Genomic DNA, 16,201 nt, shown 5'->3' on the forward strand with positions numbered 1-16,201 from the left:
AAGAACACAGTCAATATTATGCAATAATTCATAAAATACAATTAGTTCACATGCAATAGTAGATGCTTGGCAGAAACTGATCTGGGACAATCATAGATTCAATCAAACTCATTAACAGATCCAGAGTCAGCAAAGGCAAATCAGACTCAGAAACAGGGTCGACTTAGCCATGGCACTACGTTTCAGCAGGCAATAAATCTAACGCCTTCTTGAGGACCAATAACCGATAGTTCAAGTAGGCTTATGCCACAAATTGTAGGCAAGATCGGCTGCCCACTCTGGTAGTAACTTATGAAGTTAGTCTTTTATCTTACGAGAAAAGCAACGTGACTATTCGTGATTCATATTGACACTTAAAAAATTGTTAAAAACGTGGTTATTTAACCAATACTAATAAAGCAGCAACCCTAGATTTTGTATTTAATGCTGCGTATGTGTTGGACTATTGTCTTGTTGTAAAGATGTTGGTCATTGTAACTAGGCGGAAATTGTCTTTTGACTAATGTTTAACAAGTTGTCTGTAACCTCGCTGTGATACCCAAGGGTCTGGGCGTGTAACAAATGCAATAAATAAATAAATAAATAGACACAGTCAGCCACAGGCCAAGTCCAATAGAATTATTTAATTGAAAAGTGGTTGATGGTGCGGATATCTATTCAGTTACTTCAAACAGCAGACACATTAGCTTAGAAACCTAGAGAAACTACACAGCTAATCGTTATGTCCAATAAAAAGAAGCCAATGTCCACGAATTTTGCTGAAAAATTACTGCTGATATCATTGAAACAATTTTTCGTGAAAGCCCACATGTCGTGAATATATTTATAATTAATTGTTTTTGCTGCCCAGGCTTATATATTGCCCCAGTCGTACTGTTTGATTCTTCTTTTGAGCAAACCCAGATCACGGGGTAGAAAGGGGTCTCAAATAGGACTTCCAAAAAAGGAATGTCCGGCTCTCCCCTGCAACACAAACAGGCCCACTAACTCTCAGCTGTAGAACACACAACCAGGCAGGAACATCAAATGCTTACACTCAACTAAAAAACCCCGACACTGGGCAGTAACCTCAACTTTCAGCAGTAGACTCAAGCAGTGGGTAGACCCTCCACCTAACCGAGTACAAACCCAAGCACACACCACAATCTTTACTAAACTACAAACCTCACAATGGGTAGAAACTCTCACGCTCATTTATTAACCTCTCACTGGGCGGTGAGCTCACACTCAACTATAAACCCTGACACTGGGCAGTAACCTCACACAATCAGCTGTCAGTTACAAATCCAATCACTGGGAAGTAATCCTAAACATCCATGTGCGTACGCAACCGCTGGATGCACACTTGCCCCAGCACTTAGCACTATCTCCACACACTCATTTATTAACCTTTTATTGGGCTGTGAACTCACACACAACTATAAACCCCAGCCCTTCATGAACCGCCCACAATCAGCTACCATGCATAACGCCTAACACTGAGTAAACCCTTTCACTGTCATGAACCGCCCACAATCAGCTACCATGCATAACGCCTAACACTGAGTAAACTCCTTCACTGTCATGAACCGCCCACAATCAGCTACCATGCATAACGCCTAACACTGAGTAGACCCCTTCACTGTCATGAACCGCCCACAATCAGCTGCCATGCATAACGCCTAACACAGAGTCTCATTATCACACGCATCAGACTTAAATAAACCCCTTCACTGTCATGAACCGCCCACAATCAGCTGCCATGCATAACGCCTAAAACTGAGTGTCATTATCACACGCATCACACTTAAATAAACCCCTTCACTGTCATGAACCGCCCACAATCAGCTGCCATGCATAACGCCTAACACTGAGTGTCATTATCACACGCATCACACTTAAATAAACCCCATCACTGTCATGAACCGCCAACAATCAGCTGCCATGCATAACGCCTAACACTGAGTGTCATTATCACACGCATCACACTTAAATAAACCCCTTCACTGTCATGAACCGCCCACAATCAGCTGCCATGCATAACGCCTAACACTGAGTGTCATTATCACACGAATCAGACTTAAATAAACCCCATCACTGGGCTATAAACTCATACTCACCCATAAACCGCTCCACTGGCCGGCAATGTCACAATTTGGAAACATTGAAATAAATTGGAGGCAGTAATGATGGAATGTAAAGCGTTGTGATGAAGTCTTTCTTAAGAAGCCAACTTCTGTATTTTGTCTCACGCTGGTAGATCCACGTCTGTAATCCTGTTTTTGAACCTGAGAGCGAGACGTCGCTGGGGGCGCACATGCCCCCAGAACAAGAACAAAATAACACAGACGAGAGATGCTGGAGTGAGCCGGGTAAGGGCCAGCGCTGGTGGGTTTGTGTGCAAATGTAAAGGGGCACGGTGGAGAGGATGAAATACATTAAAGGGGGGGGGCAAATGAAGAAGGGGCCCTCAAAGAGAGTATGTGCTATATGAGAGGGGGACGAGTGGAGATGAGGCTCTCCAGGAGCCAGTGTCATTTATTAAAGTGCAGAGCAGCTAATGATGGAGCACGCGTGGAGATAATAGGATGAAGGCCAATGGGCAAGTGGGCTAGAAAGTAGAGAGATGTCTGATGGGGTTCAGAGAGACACGTGACGTAGATCAGGCACCTGCAAAGACACACAATATATGAGAAGCACATGGTCCAACGCATGTAGCAGCTAGCAAGCAAAGGATAGAACACCATGAGCAGTCATCACATGGCCAGAGAGAGATCCAGGCCTCCTATTTTAGACTTTGTGCCCTGTTTTCAAATGCCTCCACAGCCTAGTGCCGAGCTACCTTGTCCCTAAGTGTTTCCCTTGGCCATCCACCCCACTTGCTCCGATCTGTGGGTCAAAATCTAACAGTTCCTGCTTCTCATTTTGCTTATCGTGGAGACGGGTCTTTCTCCATATTGGATCCTCGAGCTTGGAATTAGCTGCCTCCTGAAATACGTAACATCAAGTTGTTGCTGGTGTTTAGGAAGAGGCTTAAGAGGCATCTCTTTCAATAATGACCCCTTTTAATATTCATATTGTTGATATCTACGCATGGATGCAGTTCCTGCCTGGTTCCCTAGAGGATACGCGCAATAAAAATAACACAATACAATACAAAGAATACAAAGAGTATGACATACTAGGAGGACATACTAGGAGGGGGTGCCAGGGGAAGGCAATCATGGACTCCCACATGGACCTATCTCCTGTGCTGGGCCCCATCGATCACATGGGGGACCTCCCACCTATCAACCACCTACTCCATGTGGTGGAACTTCAATCCATGTCACTAGGTGGACCACCTACTAATCTCATATAGGGGGCACCCGATCTATGTCCCTGTTGAAACCATGTGAGATTCTGCTGGCCAGTGGCCCCCACGACTTCTCCTTTCTGGTGCATGGCATGAGCTAGGTGAAGACACAGTGGGATTCTTATTGGCATTAAAAGATAGGAAAAGACACAGCTTGCTTCACTTGAGGACAAGGTATAGTGGCATATTAAGGCACATCTGCATATGAAAAGTTAGGGCTCATCAACCTTTAGCTTTTTGCACCTCAGGGCTTGCTAATTAATTGTATTTTTATAAGCAGGAAATTATTATCTGGAATTGTGCTTTGCGTTGATGATTTGTTCATTTTCTAAAAGGTGGAAAACAGAGTGCAATAAACTGTGTGGTTTGGAACATCTCTACACTATTGATCAGGGGAACACCCTACTCAACAATATATCAGTTTTAACTTGAGGTTTCTTAAGCCATCTTCTTGAGATACATCCATATGGGCCTGATTTTGTGGCATGAACATTATTTTTGTAAATTAGCACACCCTTGGGATTTTAATAAAAGGTTTTTAAACAAAATGAACAAAATTATGTGTTTGGCACATCTGTATTTAATTGATAATAGGTGAGCAGATTTGAACTTTTTTGTACCCTAGACATTGTTAAGAACAACAATTTTGATTTTATGATCTGGACATGAATTTGTACCGGCGTGATTTTATGATCTGGACATGAATTTATAAATGCATGATGTTATGATCTGAAATTCCTTATTTGCAAATGAGCGCACCGCGAACTGAGATTTTGTAAAGAAATTGGAACCCAATAAAATGTACTTGAAATGAGATTAGAAAAAGAGATAAGCACACTTTCAAAAGTACAAGCCCCTAAGACATCTGGGGATAGGAAAAGAGATGTTTAGTATGAGTCAGATACATGACCCAGGATGAAAACAAATGAGACAAAACCTTGAAATGGTTTGGATAAAAGCAGGTGCACACACTTTATGTTTTTCAGGGAGATACTGGGGGATGGGAAGGGATTTGGGCTTGACATTGAGCATAGAGACAACAAAGGAGCAAAGTGAGGGACACTTTGTGGGAGAGAGTGGCTAGAGGCCTGGTGAGCCATAGCTGAGCCCTGCGAAGGTGGCACTGTGATGTCACTTTCTCCTTTTTTTATGTGGGGGTATATTTTTATCTAAACACTTTTGGCTTCTGGCCATCTGTGCAGAGAGGATCATCGCAATGACATTCAGGCGTGAATTCAACCATCCAATAATGGCATCTGAGGAATGGAGAGCAATGGCCGGTATATTTCAAGGAGAACATCATTTCACCCTAAAACAATATGTTGGAATAAGACCTGAATCGGGGACTACTCTGGCTCAAATAACCTTTCAGAACAGGGCAGCGTTTCGAGGCAGCATTTTGTAACTCAGTGACATTAAAACATAATACATTTCAAAATATCTATTAAGACCAAAATAATTAGGCCAATGTGTTGAGTTGAATAACTGAAAAACAGAATAACCCAGGGAAGAGGGTGGCATGCATGCCCAGGAAAGGGAAAACACCCAGGGCCAAGGAGCAGGTGCCAATTCCATTAGAGAAGAAAGATTGCGGGTGTCACAGCAAAGCCAGGGAGAAGAGCAATTCCAGGTTGAGCAAGAGTTATCAAGGAGACATCATTTCTAGGGAGGGCCAAGGTTCCAGGAGGGGCAATAGTACTGGGAAGCCCAGCAGTTCCAGAAGGAAGAGCCATTCCAAAGAAAACTGTTACAAGCAGATTCTTAACAGTTTAATAATGAGTGACGAAGAGGAGAGGGATATAGACTTTTCAAGGAAGGATTGACCCGGGTCAGTAAATACGCAATAGGAGGGAGGCCTCAAGGGTAAGCCCCCAGATCATGAACGAAGACTGGCATCCTGGGAAAACATATGCCTCGTAGTGTGGGAAAGTCAAAGCAGAGGAGCTAAAGTGAGGTGAACAGGTATTGGAGACAAGCAGCTCCTACCCTACCACTCCCCTCACACTGCAAAAGGGGCTAGACTCGAGCCCTGACCACGCCCCGAGAACGGAAAGGTCTGAAGGTGCTGACCTCTCATTCTCCATCTCCCACGCCTCCTCCCAAACCTCTTCTCCCCTTAATCTCACCGAACCTCATAAGGGTTTACCAACCAATGTCCCTTCTGCCCACCAGTCACACACCAGCATCAGGTGAACAATGCCAGCACAACTGAGGCAAGTCAAACCCACCACTGCGTGGCTTGCTCACCGCACTGATCCTTAGTGCATGACCTTTGGCGGCAGCCGGGTGGCGTACACACCTGGCTGCGGACCTCTGCAGCAACAGAGGAGGACGTCGGAGGAACTGTCCTGAGCTCCTCAACCCTCAGTACAATGAACGCAAAAGAAGGAAACTCAGGGAGGAGCAGGAGCTGCACAAGCTGCACCTATACAGAGCTCTTTCCTGTGTTCTCCTCCTAGAGTTGAGAGGAAGACCCATCACAGTAGCCAAGATACCGACCCTGGAAATCACGTAGAGAAAAATAGAGTGCCCACAAGAATGAGAATCCGATGACGGGAAAAGCCAAAGGCAGACAGAATGCCCAGAGTCATGGAAATAACTTAATTCTATTACCACACAGCAGGAAGCAGCGGCGTGCTGGGAGGCCTCCAGCAGCCTGGGCAGGAAGGAACTTCAGCACTTTCCCAAAATCTTCAACTATTCCCCTTCACACACAGTATTGTGAACGCTTTTGCGCTCATAAGCACTGCCAAAAAATAAGAAGACTTCTGCAGGCAGCGACAAGCAGGTGGCAGCAGGCATGAGGAACTGAAGATGTGTGACGTGCCTCCAGCCTATCGCCGGGCGACTACTCAGTGCTCCCAACTTCATCACCAACTTCGAACAAGAAAAAGGTCACGCATCTTCTACCATTAGCCATTTTACAACATTCTCAGGAATCCAATGACGGTAGACTATGTTTAGTGTACAGACAAAACATTGTCCCCTTTCTATTTCTGCTATGGAAATCCCCTAGTGACCCTCCATGGTCACTTGTTACAGGAGACCACAAACCTTAAACTAAATTGCTACAGCAGAGAGAAACTCACGATGTTACCAAATGCATCGGTGGGCATGACTGATCCTGACGCACCAGGCCACGATGCTGATCTTCGCCCCCATGCTGTATGTAAAGGCTGGAACTGCCATGCTGATCTCAAAGTCCTATTAGCACCCTGGTAGGGGTGCCAGCCAATCAGATAGATAGGAACGCGGGCCTGAACGGCATGTGAAAGCCCGCGTTCCATGCCGCCTGATGCCAGCTGTGGGGTTTTACGCGGGTCCCCGAACCGCGTAATAAGTCACACGGGAGCCGGGGATTCGTGAGACTGCTTTATTCCCCATACACACAAGAACTGCCTTTTCCTGTCCCGCCCCCTCCCTAGCCCAACGTCACTTCCCTCCCCGGGAACTGAGACCGCAATGGCGGTCTGCCCACACAACGATGTGGGCGGGCTGCATAGCCCTGATTAACAATCCGACATCTCTCCCCTTTTTAAGCAACCGCATGTCTCTTTGTACCTTACTCCATTTCTTCTATGAGTCTGTGGGGCTTGAAGCGACTTCTCTGAGGGCGACCTCTGCTGCCCGGTGTGTGCTCATCCTGGCCCTGGGGTGGTGACCTGTCCTCACCTTCTGAGGACTCGCTCTCCTCCACGTAATACCTGTCAAGGGCGATGTCATCTTCGCTGTCAGCTTCTAGATACGAGGTATTATCTGTGTAGCACCTCTTGGGTTTGAAATACGATATGTTTCTTGTAACGGAGGACTGGTCAGTCCTCTGGGCCGTGATCATTGTACCTTTCTTTTGCGTGACCGTCAGCGGCTCCGGTGTGAACGTGGCGTCCTCCTTGCGCTGTTTCGGTTGCCGTAGCCACACTTGGTCTCCCAGTTCCACGTTCGACTCCTGTGCTTTTCTTTTGTGATCCGCCGTGTCCTTCATTTTGGCTTTGGCGGTGTCATCCTTGTTTCTGGCCTCTGTTTCCAGGGGCGTGGCTTCGGCTGCGCGGGCATCTTCTGGCAGTCGTGTCTGTACTGGCCTGCGGAACATCAAGTCAGCGGGGCAGACGCCCGTTGTGCTGTGGGGAGTGTGGCGATAGTCCCTGAGAAACTGATACAGTGCTTGTTCAAAAGGTTTGTGGAGGATGGTCGCTATTTGCAGAGTTCTCTTGATGTTGGCCATGAACCTCTCAACCATTCCATTGGCCTGAGGCCATCGCGGGGTTATCTTCCTATGGTGGAAGCCCATATACTTCGCGAAGTTTTCGAAGTCTGTGCTCATGAATGGCGCTCCGTTATCAGATTTGATGATCCTGGGTATTCCATATGTGGACAGAATGCGATCTAGTGCCGGAATGACGCTAGTTGCTGCTGTGCTATCCACGATCTGTGCGTCCGGGAATCGTGAGTGTTCATCTATTAGCACTAGCACATAAGTGCCATTTCTTAGGGGTCCAAAGAAGTCCACCGCCAGTTCTTCCCATACCTTTTTCCCTAGTGGCGACATGTGGAGTGGGTTTGGGTGCGGAGGCGGTGCTACCTGTGCGCACGTTGTGCATTGACCTATGATTTCCTCGACCATCGAGTCCAGTTTGGGGAACCACACTTTTTCCCTCGGTAGTCTCTTGGTGGCCACCACTCCCCGGTGGCTTTCGTGTGCTACTTGGATCGTTCTGGTGCGCAGCGATTTCGGGAGGAGCACCTTGCACCCTTTGAGTATTACTTGATCGTCAACGATGGAAAGTTCGTTCCGAACATGGTCTATTAGTTTGACGTCTGCTCGGACCTCTTCCGACTCGTGCTGCGCCTGTTGACGCATGTGCGCCCTTCTGTCTGCTTGTATGCAGTGTCGCGCGATGCGTAGAGCCGGATCTTGTTCCGAGTGTGCAATGATGTCTGCCCAACTGACTGGTAGTGGTTGTAGGTGATGCACTACGTAATTGAGATATTCGTCAGCGATGGATGGGTGTGGTGTGGCCGGGCCGGTCGGGTGACGTGATAGATAGTCCACGGGATTGTCTTCTTTTCCTGGCCGGTGCTTGATAACGAATTTGTAATCCTGCAGTCTTAGGCCCCATCTGGCTATTCTGGGCGGCATCCGTGATTTGGGGTCTCCATATATTGTGATCAGTGCCTGGTGGTCGGTGACGATGGTGAACTCCTTGTCATACACGAACAGATGAAAATACTCGCATGCCCATACCACCGCTAGGCTCTCCTTTTCCGCTTGGGAGTAGGCTTGTTCTGTCGGGGTTAAGCTCCTGCTGGCGTATGCGACCACGAATATGTTTGTCGGTTCCAGCGGGTCAACTTGCGTTAGTATGGCGCCCAGACCCACGGGGCTGGCGTCCACTATCACTTCGGTGTGCCTTTTGGTGTCATAGTACGCCATGTCCTCTGCTTTGGAGATGGCATCACGGATCGCCTCGAATGCCTTTTGACAGTCCGTGGACCAAGTGTATGGTTGATCCTTGCGCGTTAGGAGACGCAGCGGGTTACTGGTGGTTGCGTAGTCCTTTAGGTATCTGGAGCAGTAGCTGGCCAGTCCTAAGAAAGAGCGAAGTTCCGTCGTGTTCGTTGGGGGTGTAGCTGAGTTGAGTGCCGCCACTTTCTCCGGGTCTGGTCGCATCCCTTTGTCGGAGAATATGTGGCCGAAAAATCGTAGGGAGCCTTTCCCGAACTCGCATTTGGTTTTGTTGAGCGTTAGTCCTGCCTCTTGCAGTGCAGAGCACACTCTGTGGAGAGCAGTGTCGTGCTCTTCCTGGGTCTTTCCAAATACGAGGACGTCGTCGGAGTAATTTAGGCAGTTGGGCACGTGCCTGTTGACTCTGTGTATTTCCTCCTGGAATATTTCTGCGGCGGAGGATATCCCGAAGCTAAGTCTCTTATATTGGAATAAGCCCAGGTGTGTAACGAATGTCGTGATGTACCTGGATTCGGGCTCGATCTCTATCTGATGATAGCCTTTGGTGAGGTCCAGTTTCGAGAAGACCTGGGCCCCGTGGAGCAGGTGTATCATGTCCGTGATTCTGGGCGCCTGGTGTCTTTCCCTTTCGATGGCCACATTGGCCCTCCTCATGTCGACACACAGGCGTATGGATCCGTCTGGTGATTTCTTGGGGACGGGAACGATGGGGGACACCCATGGAGTGGGTCCTGAGACAGGTTCAATAACGTTGAGTTTAATTAGTTTGTCCAGCTCCTCCTCGACCTGGTGTTGTATATTTATCGGAATGCCCCTGTAGTGTTGGGCTACGGGCGGTATCTTCGGGTTTATGTGCAACTGTACCTTGCGGTGCTTTAGTTTTCCTAGGCCTTTGAATAGGTTGGGGAATGTTTGCTCGATGGCATCCGGTCTAGCAAAGTATTTGTGGGCCATTAACTGATACAGGATGTGCACCAGACCCATCTCAACGGCAGTCTTGAAACTGAGAATGCACCCGCTGTTGGCTTCCGTCTTCAGGATGTGTAGCGTGATTTTTGCAGCGTGCGATTTGTGCACGCACCATGCTGATATGGTTCCTTTGCATGGCAGCGGGGTCGTGGCACCGTAGGGGTATATGTCCACTGACGCCTTTCGGATTTTTGGGGGGGGTGGGGAGCGAGTTGTACGCCTGTTCACTTATTATATTAACAGTTGCCCCCGTGTCTATGAGGAATTCTAACGGTGTGTTGTTTACTTGAAGCTGGAGCGTTGGGCTGTGCTGGGTGGCTGTGGCGTTGTTGAGAGCCCACACATACCCTTTTTTCCGTTGATCATCCTCTGATGATTGGGATTCACTGCCTGATGGGGATCTCATCTCGATGTACCGGACGAACCGTCTTCTTTGCGATCGCCTCGATCCGTCCGGGGGCCTTCTGTCGTCTCTGGTGTAGGCGCTCCTTCGTGGTTTTTCTTCTCTCCTGGGTCCCGGCTGGTCTTCCTCACCTCTGCCTGCTGGTGGGCTGTGTCGCGAGCTTCTCCTTCTCTCTAGATGTCTCGTTTTGCTGGGTCCCTGCCCCGGTGGATTTTTGCATACAGCTCTGTAGTGGTCCATTCCGCCACATGCGGCGCACTTTTGTCCAAGTGCCGGGCAGTCTCCCGCGTGCGGATACTCGAATCCGCATCTGTAGCACGTGGCGTCCGTTCCTTTCCCACTCTGTGAGGGGGCCGTGTATAGTTTATTGATGGTCTCAGCGGTCGGTGGCGGGTGTTGGATGGTGACTTTGCCTAGACTGTCGAGTTGCGACTCCACTGCTGCTTCCATCCTGGCAAGTGCAAGGATTTCCTCCAGGGACCTTTGTTTCTGGAGAAGCTGTTTCCTGAATGGCTGTGAGATGCAGCCTGCTATAACTTGAGATCTTAACGCCTCGTCATTAGAGTACTTATGGAACTCACAGTACTTTAGCTTGATGCGTAGGCGCATCACGAAATTGTCGAGGGATTCCCCTTTCTCCTGTCGCGTGGTGTGAAAGACGTGGCGCTCGTAGTCAATGTTTGTATGGGGTGTGAAGTATTCTGATAGCTTTCCATGTAGTTCCGCATAGGTGACGGTGTCTACGTTCATCAGTTCGCCTGCGATGTCCCTGACAGCGGGGCCTACTGTCATGAAGAGGGTGTTTTTCAGCATTGCGTTGTCTATCAGCCCTATTGCCCCCGTGTAGAATTTGAAATCCCTGAGCCATATGACCCATCTGGGTCCTAGGTTAGAAGTGTCTCTCACATCAAATGGGCCTGGTAGTGGTAGGTTATGGGCAGCCGTACCTGAAGTCGGTGCCTGTTGATTTCCATCGTTCGCTGCTCCCGAACCATCTGACGAGGAGGCTACGGGGCTTGCTGGGCCTGACATGGTCGCTGTGACGGTAGCGCCGTGTGGCAATGTGCCGCCTCTTTTGTGGCTCTAGCTTGCCCTTGTGACCCTCACGGGCTGGTGCGTGCCGGCGGTGCCGTGTGGCGATGCGCAGCCTCTTTGCCGGCTCTGGCGTGGCTGGAGCGTGTGCTGGCCTTGAGGATATTATGTTGTATTTCTTTTATTTATTTATTTTTTTCTTGGGGCCCACCTCTGGGCCTCCCGCCGATCGCGTGTTGAAGTGGGGGATGGGGGGCGGGACCTTGGCAACTTGCCACCGGGCCCGCGCGTGCTTTTGCAGGCGCCTCCGCACCCGCTCCCTCGCGGCTCCTAATGCTGCGGCCGCCCGTGACTGCGGCCTCTCAGCTGGTAATGGGAGGTGCGCCGACGCGCCACGCCGCTCGACTGCGGACCTCCGCGGTACTCCTGTGGCGTTGCGCCGATGCGCCTCACCCGCTCTTCTGCGGGTCCCTGAAGCACGAGTGGGTACGCGTACCCCTCGTCGCCAGTTGTGGGGTTTTACGCGGGTCCCCGAACCGCGTAATAAGTCACACGGGAGCCGGGGATTCGTGCGACTGCTTTATTCCCCATACACACAAGAACTGCCTTTTCCTGTCCCGCCCCCTCCCTAGCCCAACGTCACTTCCCTACCCGGGAACTGAGACCGCAACGGCGGTCTGCCCACACAACGATGTGGGCGGGCTGCATAGCCCTGATTAACAATCCGACACCAGCTTTCCCCACCCGACGTCCCTTTTTTTAACATCCGGACAACCCCATACTTACATTATTTCGGCGGCGGCAGGTTCTGCAGCCGCATCCGTTCCTTCACCTTTCCTCGCACAGTCATCCATGGAAGCCATTTTTTAAAGGATTTTCCTTTGTTCAACAGGACTCACGCAGCCTCCAGTTGAATGAAGGAAAATCCTTTTTTTTAGCACCCCGTGTTACTGCTTTGGTAGCCCAGGTGCTAATGGCCTTAAGCCACGGTTCCAAGAGCTGGAATGGGGGTAACAGCCCAGAGCCATTGTTAATGGCCCTCACTTCACTCTGGACGTTAACTTGGGCTGCCAAGCCATTACCCCCATTCCAGCCCTTGGAATGGGGGGTTAACGCCACAGAAGCAGAGGGACAAGCAAATATGCATTGTCCTCCAGCAAAAGACTGTAAGTAAATCTTCTGTTTTACGACCCAAAAATCTGCAGAATAACTGTAATTCTGACGAAATCCCCATGGAGTCCTACAGTCTCCACAAAATGGTGACTAACACTCCCTACCACCACTTTTGATTCGAAGATGAATCCCCCGGATCAAATGGCAGTAAAGGTAATTTCATTTGGCAGCAATTCAGCAGAATTACCACCATACTACCGCCAAACCCATAATGACCCCCAATGATTTAAAAATTTAACAGAACAAAGTGTGAAGTACATTTTTTTTAAAGAAAAGGTCTTTGCAGTCCTTTAAGCTAACAGAGCACCCTCTTTGGTGAGTCATAGGGTTGTTGCTCCGACTACAGGTACTGGGCCCTAGCAACCAATCATGTCGGGCCCGATTGCTCTTTTTTTCCGTGCAGGCGATAAACGGTTCTAGTCCAGGGTTCAAGTTCCGGAGTTAGCTGTGGTAGATCACTCAGTCTAAAGCAGAATTGCACAGGAGTTCCAGCTACCGTGACAACAAGTGTATGGGCTACCCCCAGGAGAGTGGTGCGTACTAGAGGACAAGGCAGTAATCACAGCCGCGGCCTCTAATCCTCCAGGCAGTCGGGGGTTGCTGTGGCGGTGCCCACGGTCTCACCTGTGTGCCTTTGAGCACAGTTTGTTTCTACTTTGAGGTCCTGATCACCAAGCTTCGAGATGCCACCTGGCACTTCTTACCGCTGAGATCATGCTGGTCTAAATGTTGGGGTTATGAAGCGATTCTTGATCACTCCCAACTCGCTGTCAAGGCTTTTGGGGGAGGTTTTATCAACTCTGTTGGATGTCAGAAGGTATGAAAGTGGTGGTATCTTTTCCATTGCAGCTAGCTCTTAGGGTAGTCAGAGGACAGGTGGGCCAGCACTAAGTCATGACTTGGGGCAACAAGGTTGGGCTTCTACACGTCCACCGTTGCCAAGAGCAGAGAGCCAGAGATAATTGGTTTTCAGTAATTCTCATGGCTATCTCTTCCCAGATAGAATGCTCCCATAGGTCTATCGGCACTATCTTAGTGCAAATCAAGAGATAGACTCATAGCTACTGGCGGCCCATTTCAGGGCTTCAAGGCACTTGATTTGCCACAGCTGGTCAGTCGCCGATCATCCCAATGGATGACAGTCAATACCACTCTGAAAGGCAATGCATCGGGGTCCCTGGCTGGTACACATTTCCACTCTGGTAATGGGCAGTGCCGCTCAACCCTGACAGGAAGTTCTCTTTCAAAGATGTGCATTACCGTGAGTGCGGTGCAGCTGCCATTTGCTGTGATCGGTTCATATATACGCCTTTGTAACTAGCCGACCTAAACCCTTTCTGGACTCACTGCACTTACTCTTTATCGACAGGCTGGGTATCCACCACTGCCCTCGTGAGTTGATTTCCAACTGCCCAAGTGTCATGGTCAACTTCGTCCTTGTCAAAATGGATACTGGCATCCTTTCTGAAGGAGATAGGTCGCCCCCTGATTATTTACTGTTATCAGACTTTAAAGGGGACCCATCCCAATAGTTGTGGCTACTACCTACTGATACATAGCCTAGAACTATAAGGCACAATGATTTGCCTGGTGGTGACACCACGGATGCCCGCTCTTGCCCACCCATTGGAAGTTTATAACTTCTGAGGTGGCAATGGGCAGGACCTGATAGTGGGGTCTTTCCTGATCTGCTCATAGTGTGACAACATTTTCCCATATGGCCACAGAACTTCCCAGCTGAGCTCCTTAGAAATGCCAGTGACATTTTATTCTCCAGCATGGGATCTGGCATGGATTCACATGCTCATGAATATTCCCCGTCTTCAGGCTGGGAATCCTCGGTAAAGAAAAATCAGTATCAGTTTTGTTTCTGATCTGTCTTTCGTAGTAGTAACCAATCACTGACCTCCGCGTCATACTGACCACAGCCAATGACTGCCATCTCCCTAAGCCCCGCCTCTGGCAGCCATCTTCAGATTTTTACCGAACGTTCAAGTGTTGGGAGTCCTCGTGCTTAGCTCTCGAGCTTTTGCTGCGTGTTTCGCACTTTTTCAGGTGAATTTTCACATTTTTTTCGGTTAATCGAGCCTCAAGCTCCACCGTTTCTACTTCCGTTAACGGGTACCCGTTGCGGGATTTTCCTACGCCCCTCAAGGGTGAAGATTTCCTCGAATCAACCTCTTGGAGGATTCCAGAAGATTTGCGGCCTACTTCGAGATGGCCCAGGACGCGAGTTCATCACCCGGACCCAAGCTGTTTCGCAGCTGCCCTGGATGCGGGCTGCAGAATGTGTTTAAGGAGGACAAACATTCGCGATGCCTCTACTGTCTTCATGGGGACAAGACTCATGTAGAGAAGGACTGCCAGTTCTGCAAGAACTTGTCGGAGCGGACCATGAGGGACCGTCGATCCCGTCTCGCCAGCTGGTTGGAGAAGGGCTCAACGGGTGAGAAGAAGAAGAAAGGGTCCAAGCGGGCTTCTAAGTCTCGTGCGGGCGCCCCGGTGACGGGGGCACAACACCAGGCCAAGCGCCGCGAGTCCGCTGGCTCCAGGAGCGCCGAAGGGTCGGGCTCTTCGGTCGCCAGGCAGGGCGCACCTTCCCCGGCACCGTCAACCACGGGCCAGCGCTCCGGTTTGGGAAAGAGGAAGTCCGAGACCCCGGGTAAGCTTCGGGAGAAGCCCCGTCCGATCTCGGGAGAGGGGGAGCGAGGCATCGCCCCTCCCCCCAAGGAGAAGGCCCAGGACGCACCTAAGGTGGTGAAGGCCCCTACCCAGCAGGCAAAGGCCTCTATCGAGGCAATCGCGGCGACTCTGGCCAAGCCGGCAGAGACCCCGCCAGCGGAGACTGCCTCCGGGACTAGAGTTTCCCTGCCGCCAAGGAGGGAATCCTCTTTTCAGCCCATCGTCATGGCCCCCGTGATGGAAAAAGGGGGGGGGCACGGTAGCCTCCTCGAGCTCGGAGTCAGCCTCGGAGGGGGAACTGACCGAGGTTGTGAGGAATCTCGAAGTCCAATTCGAGAAGGATCGATCTCGCAAGGAAGATCTTCGGGAGATAACCGAGGAAGACAACGATGGCGAGGAAGAGCAGCCTTCCCTTCCGGCGCAGCCGGAACCTAGGCCTCAGGATAGTTCGGCGGCCATTTTGTTTGTGATCCAGTCCTTATGCTCTGAGATAAGGATGAAATTACCACGGCCCAGGCCGGAAGACCCGCAACCTGGCCCGTCGGGAAGTCCTCAGAACAAACGACGGAGGACCCAACCCTCTCCTCCGCTCGCCCCCGTAAGGCCTGCAGTTCCCTCCTCATCCTCCCACGAGTCGGGAGATGATGGTGCGGTGGGCTCGACGACGGGTTCTGAGGGCGACGGCGACGACGACGGAACGGGTCTCCCGTCTCCCGTCGCACGGGCCTCTCCGCCCGACGAGATTGGCTCATTCCATGCCATGATCGCCAGGGCGTCAGAATTGTTCCAGCTCTGCCCGGAGGAGCAGAAAAAGGAAGGTTTCCTCTATCAGCGCCGGGAGGCCAAGAGGAAGACTGTCATTGCGGTGTCTCTAATCGATGACATCTGGGAGGAGAGCCTGTCGGTACTCAAGAACCCCTCCACGGCACCAGCCAAACGGGACCGGTACGAGAAGAAGTACCGGGTCCCTGAGACCGCTCCCCTGTGCCTCAGGGCCCAGCCAACGCCAGACTCGGTCGTCTCGGCGGCGGCGAAGAAGAAAGCGGCGGGGTCAGGAGCCTCAACGTCGAATTCCCCTCCGGACGGCGAGGGAAAGAAGTTGGACGCCATGGGGCGACGGGTCATTTCGTCGGCAGCGACGTCG

The 16,201-nt window shown here is 50.5% G+C and overlaps 1 protein-coding gene across 3 annotated transcripts in view; it reads left to right on the forward strand.

Moving 5' to 3' along the window:
• MFRP (membrane frizzled-related protein) overlaps positions 1 to 16,201 on the forward strand; it is a 246,111-nt gene that overhangs the window by 71,805 nt on the left and 158,105 nt on the right. For 2 of the 3 annotated variants that reach the window (XM_069614362.1, XM_069614361.1), the window contains one exon: positions 2,240 to 2,351. The exons of the other annotated variant lie outside the window; for it this stretch is intronic. In XM_069614362.1, the coding sequence (XP_069470463.1) occupies positions 2,297 to 2,351 (55 nt within the window). In that variant the 5' untranslated portion in view covers positions 2,240 to 2,296. The remainder of the gene's footprint in view (positions 1 to 2,239; positions 2,352 to 16,201) is intronic. 3 annotated transcript variants of the gene reach the window in all.

This window comes from Ambystoma mexicanum, chromosome 9, assembly GCF_040938575.1.
Source record: "Ambystoma mexicanum isolate Mex_15411 chromosome 9, UKY_AmexF1_1, whole genome shotgun sequence".
Classification (NCBI taxonomy): domain Eukaryota; kingdom Metazoa; phylum Chordata; class Amphibia; order Caudata; family Ambystomatidae; genus Ambystoma; species Ambystoma mexicanum.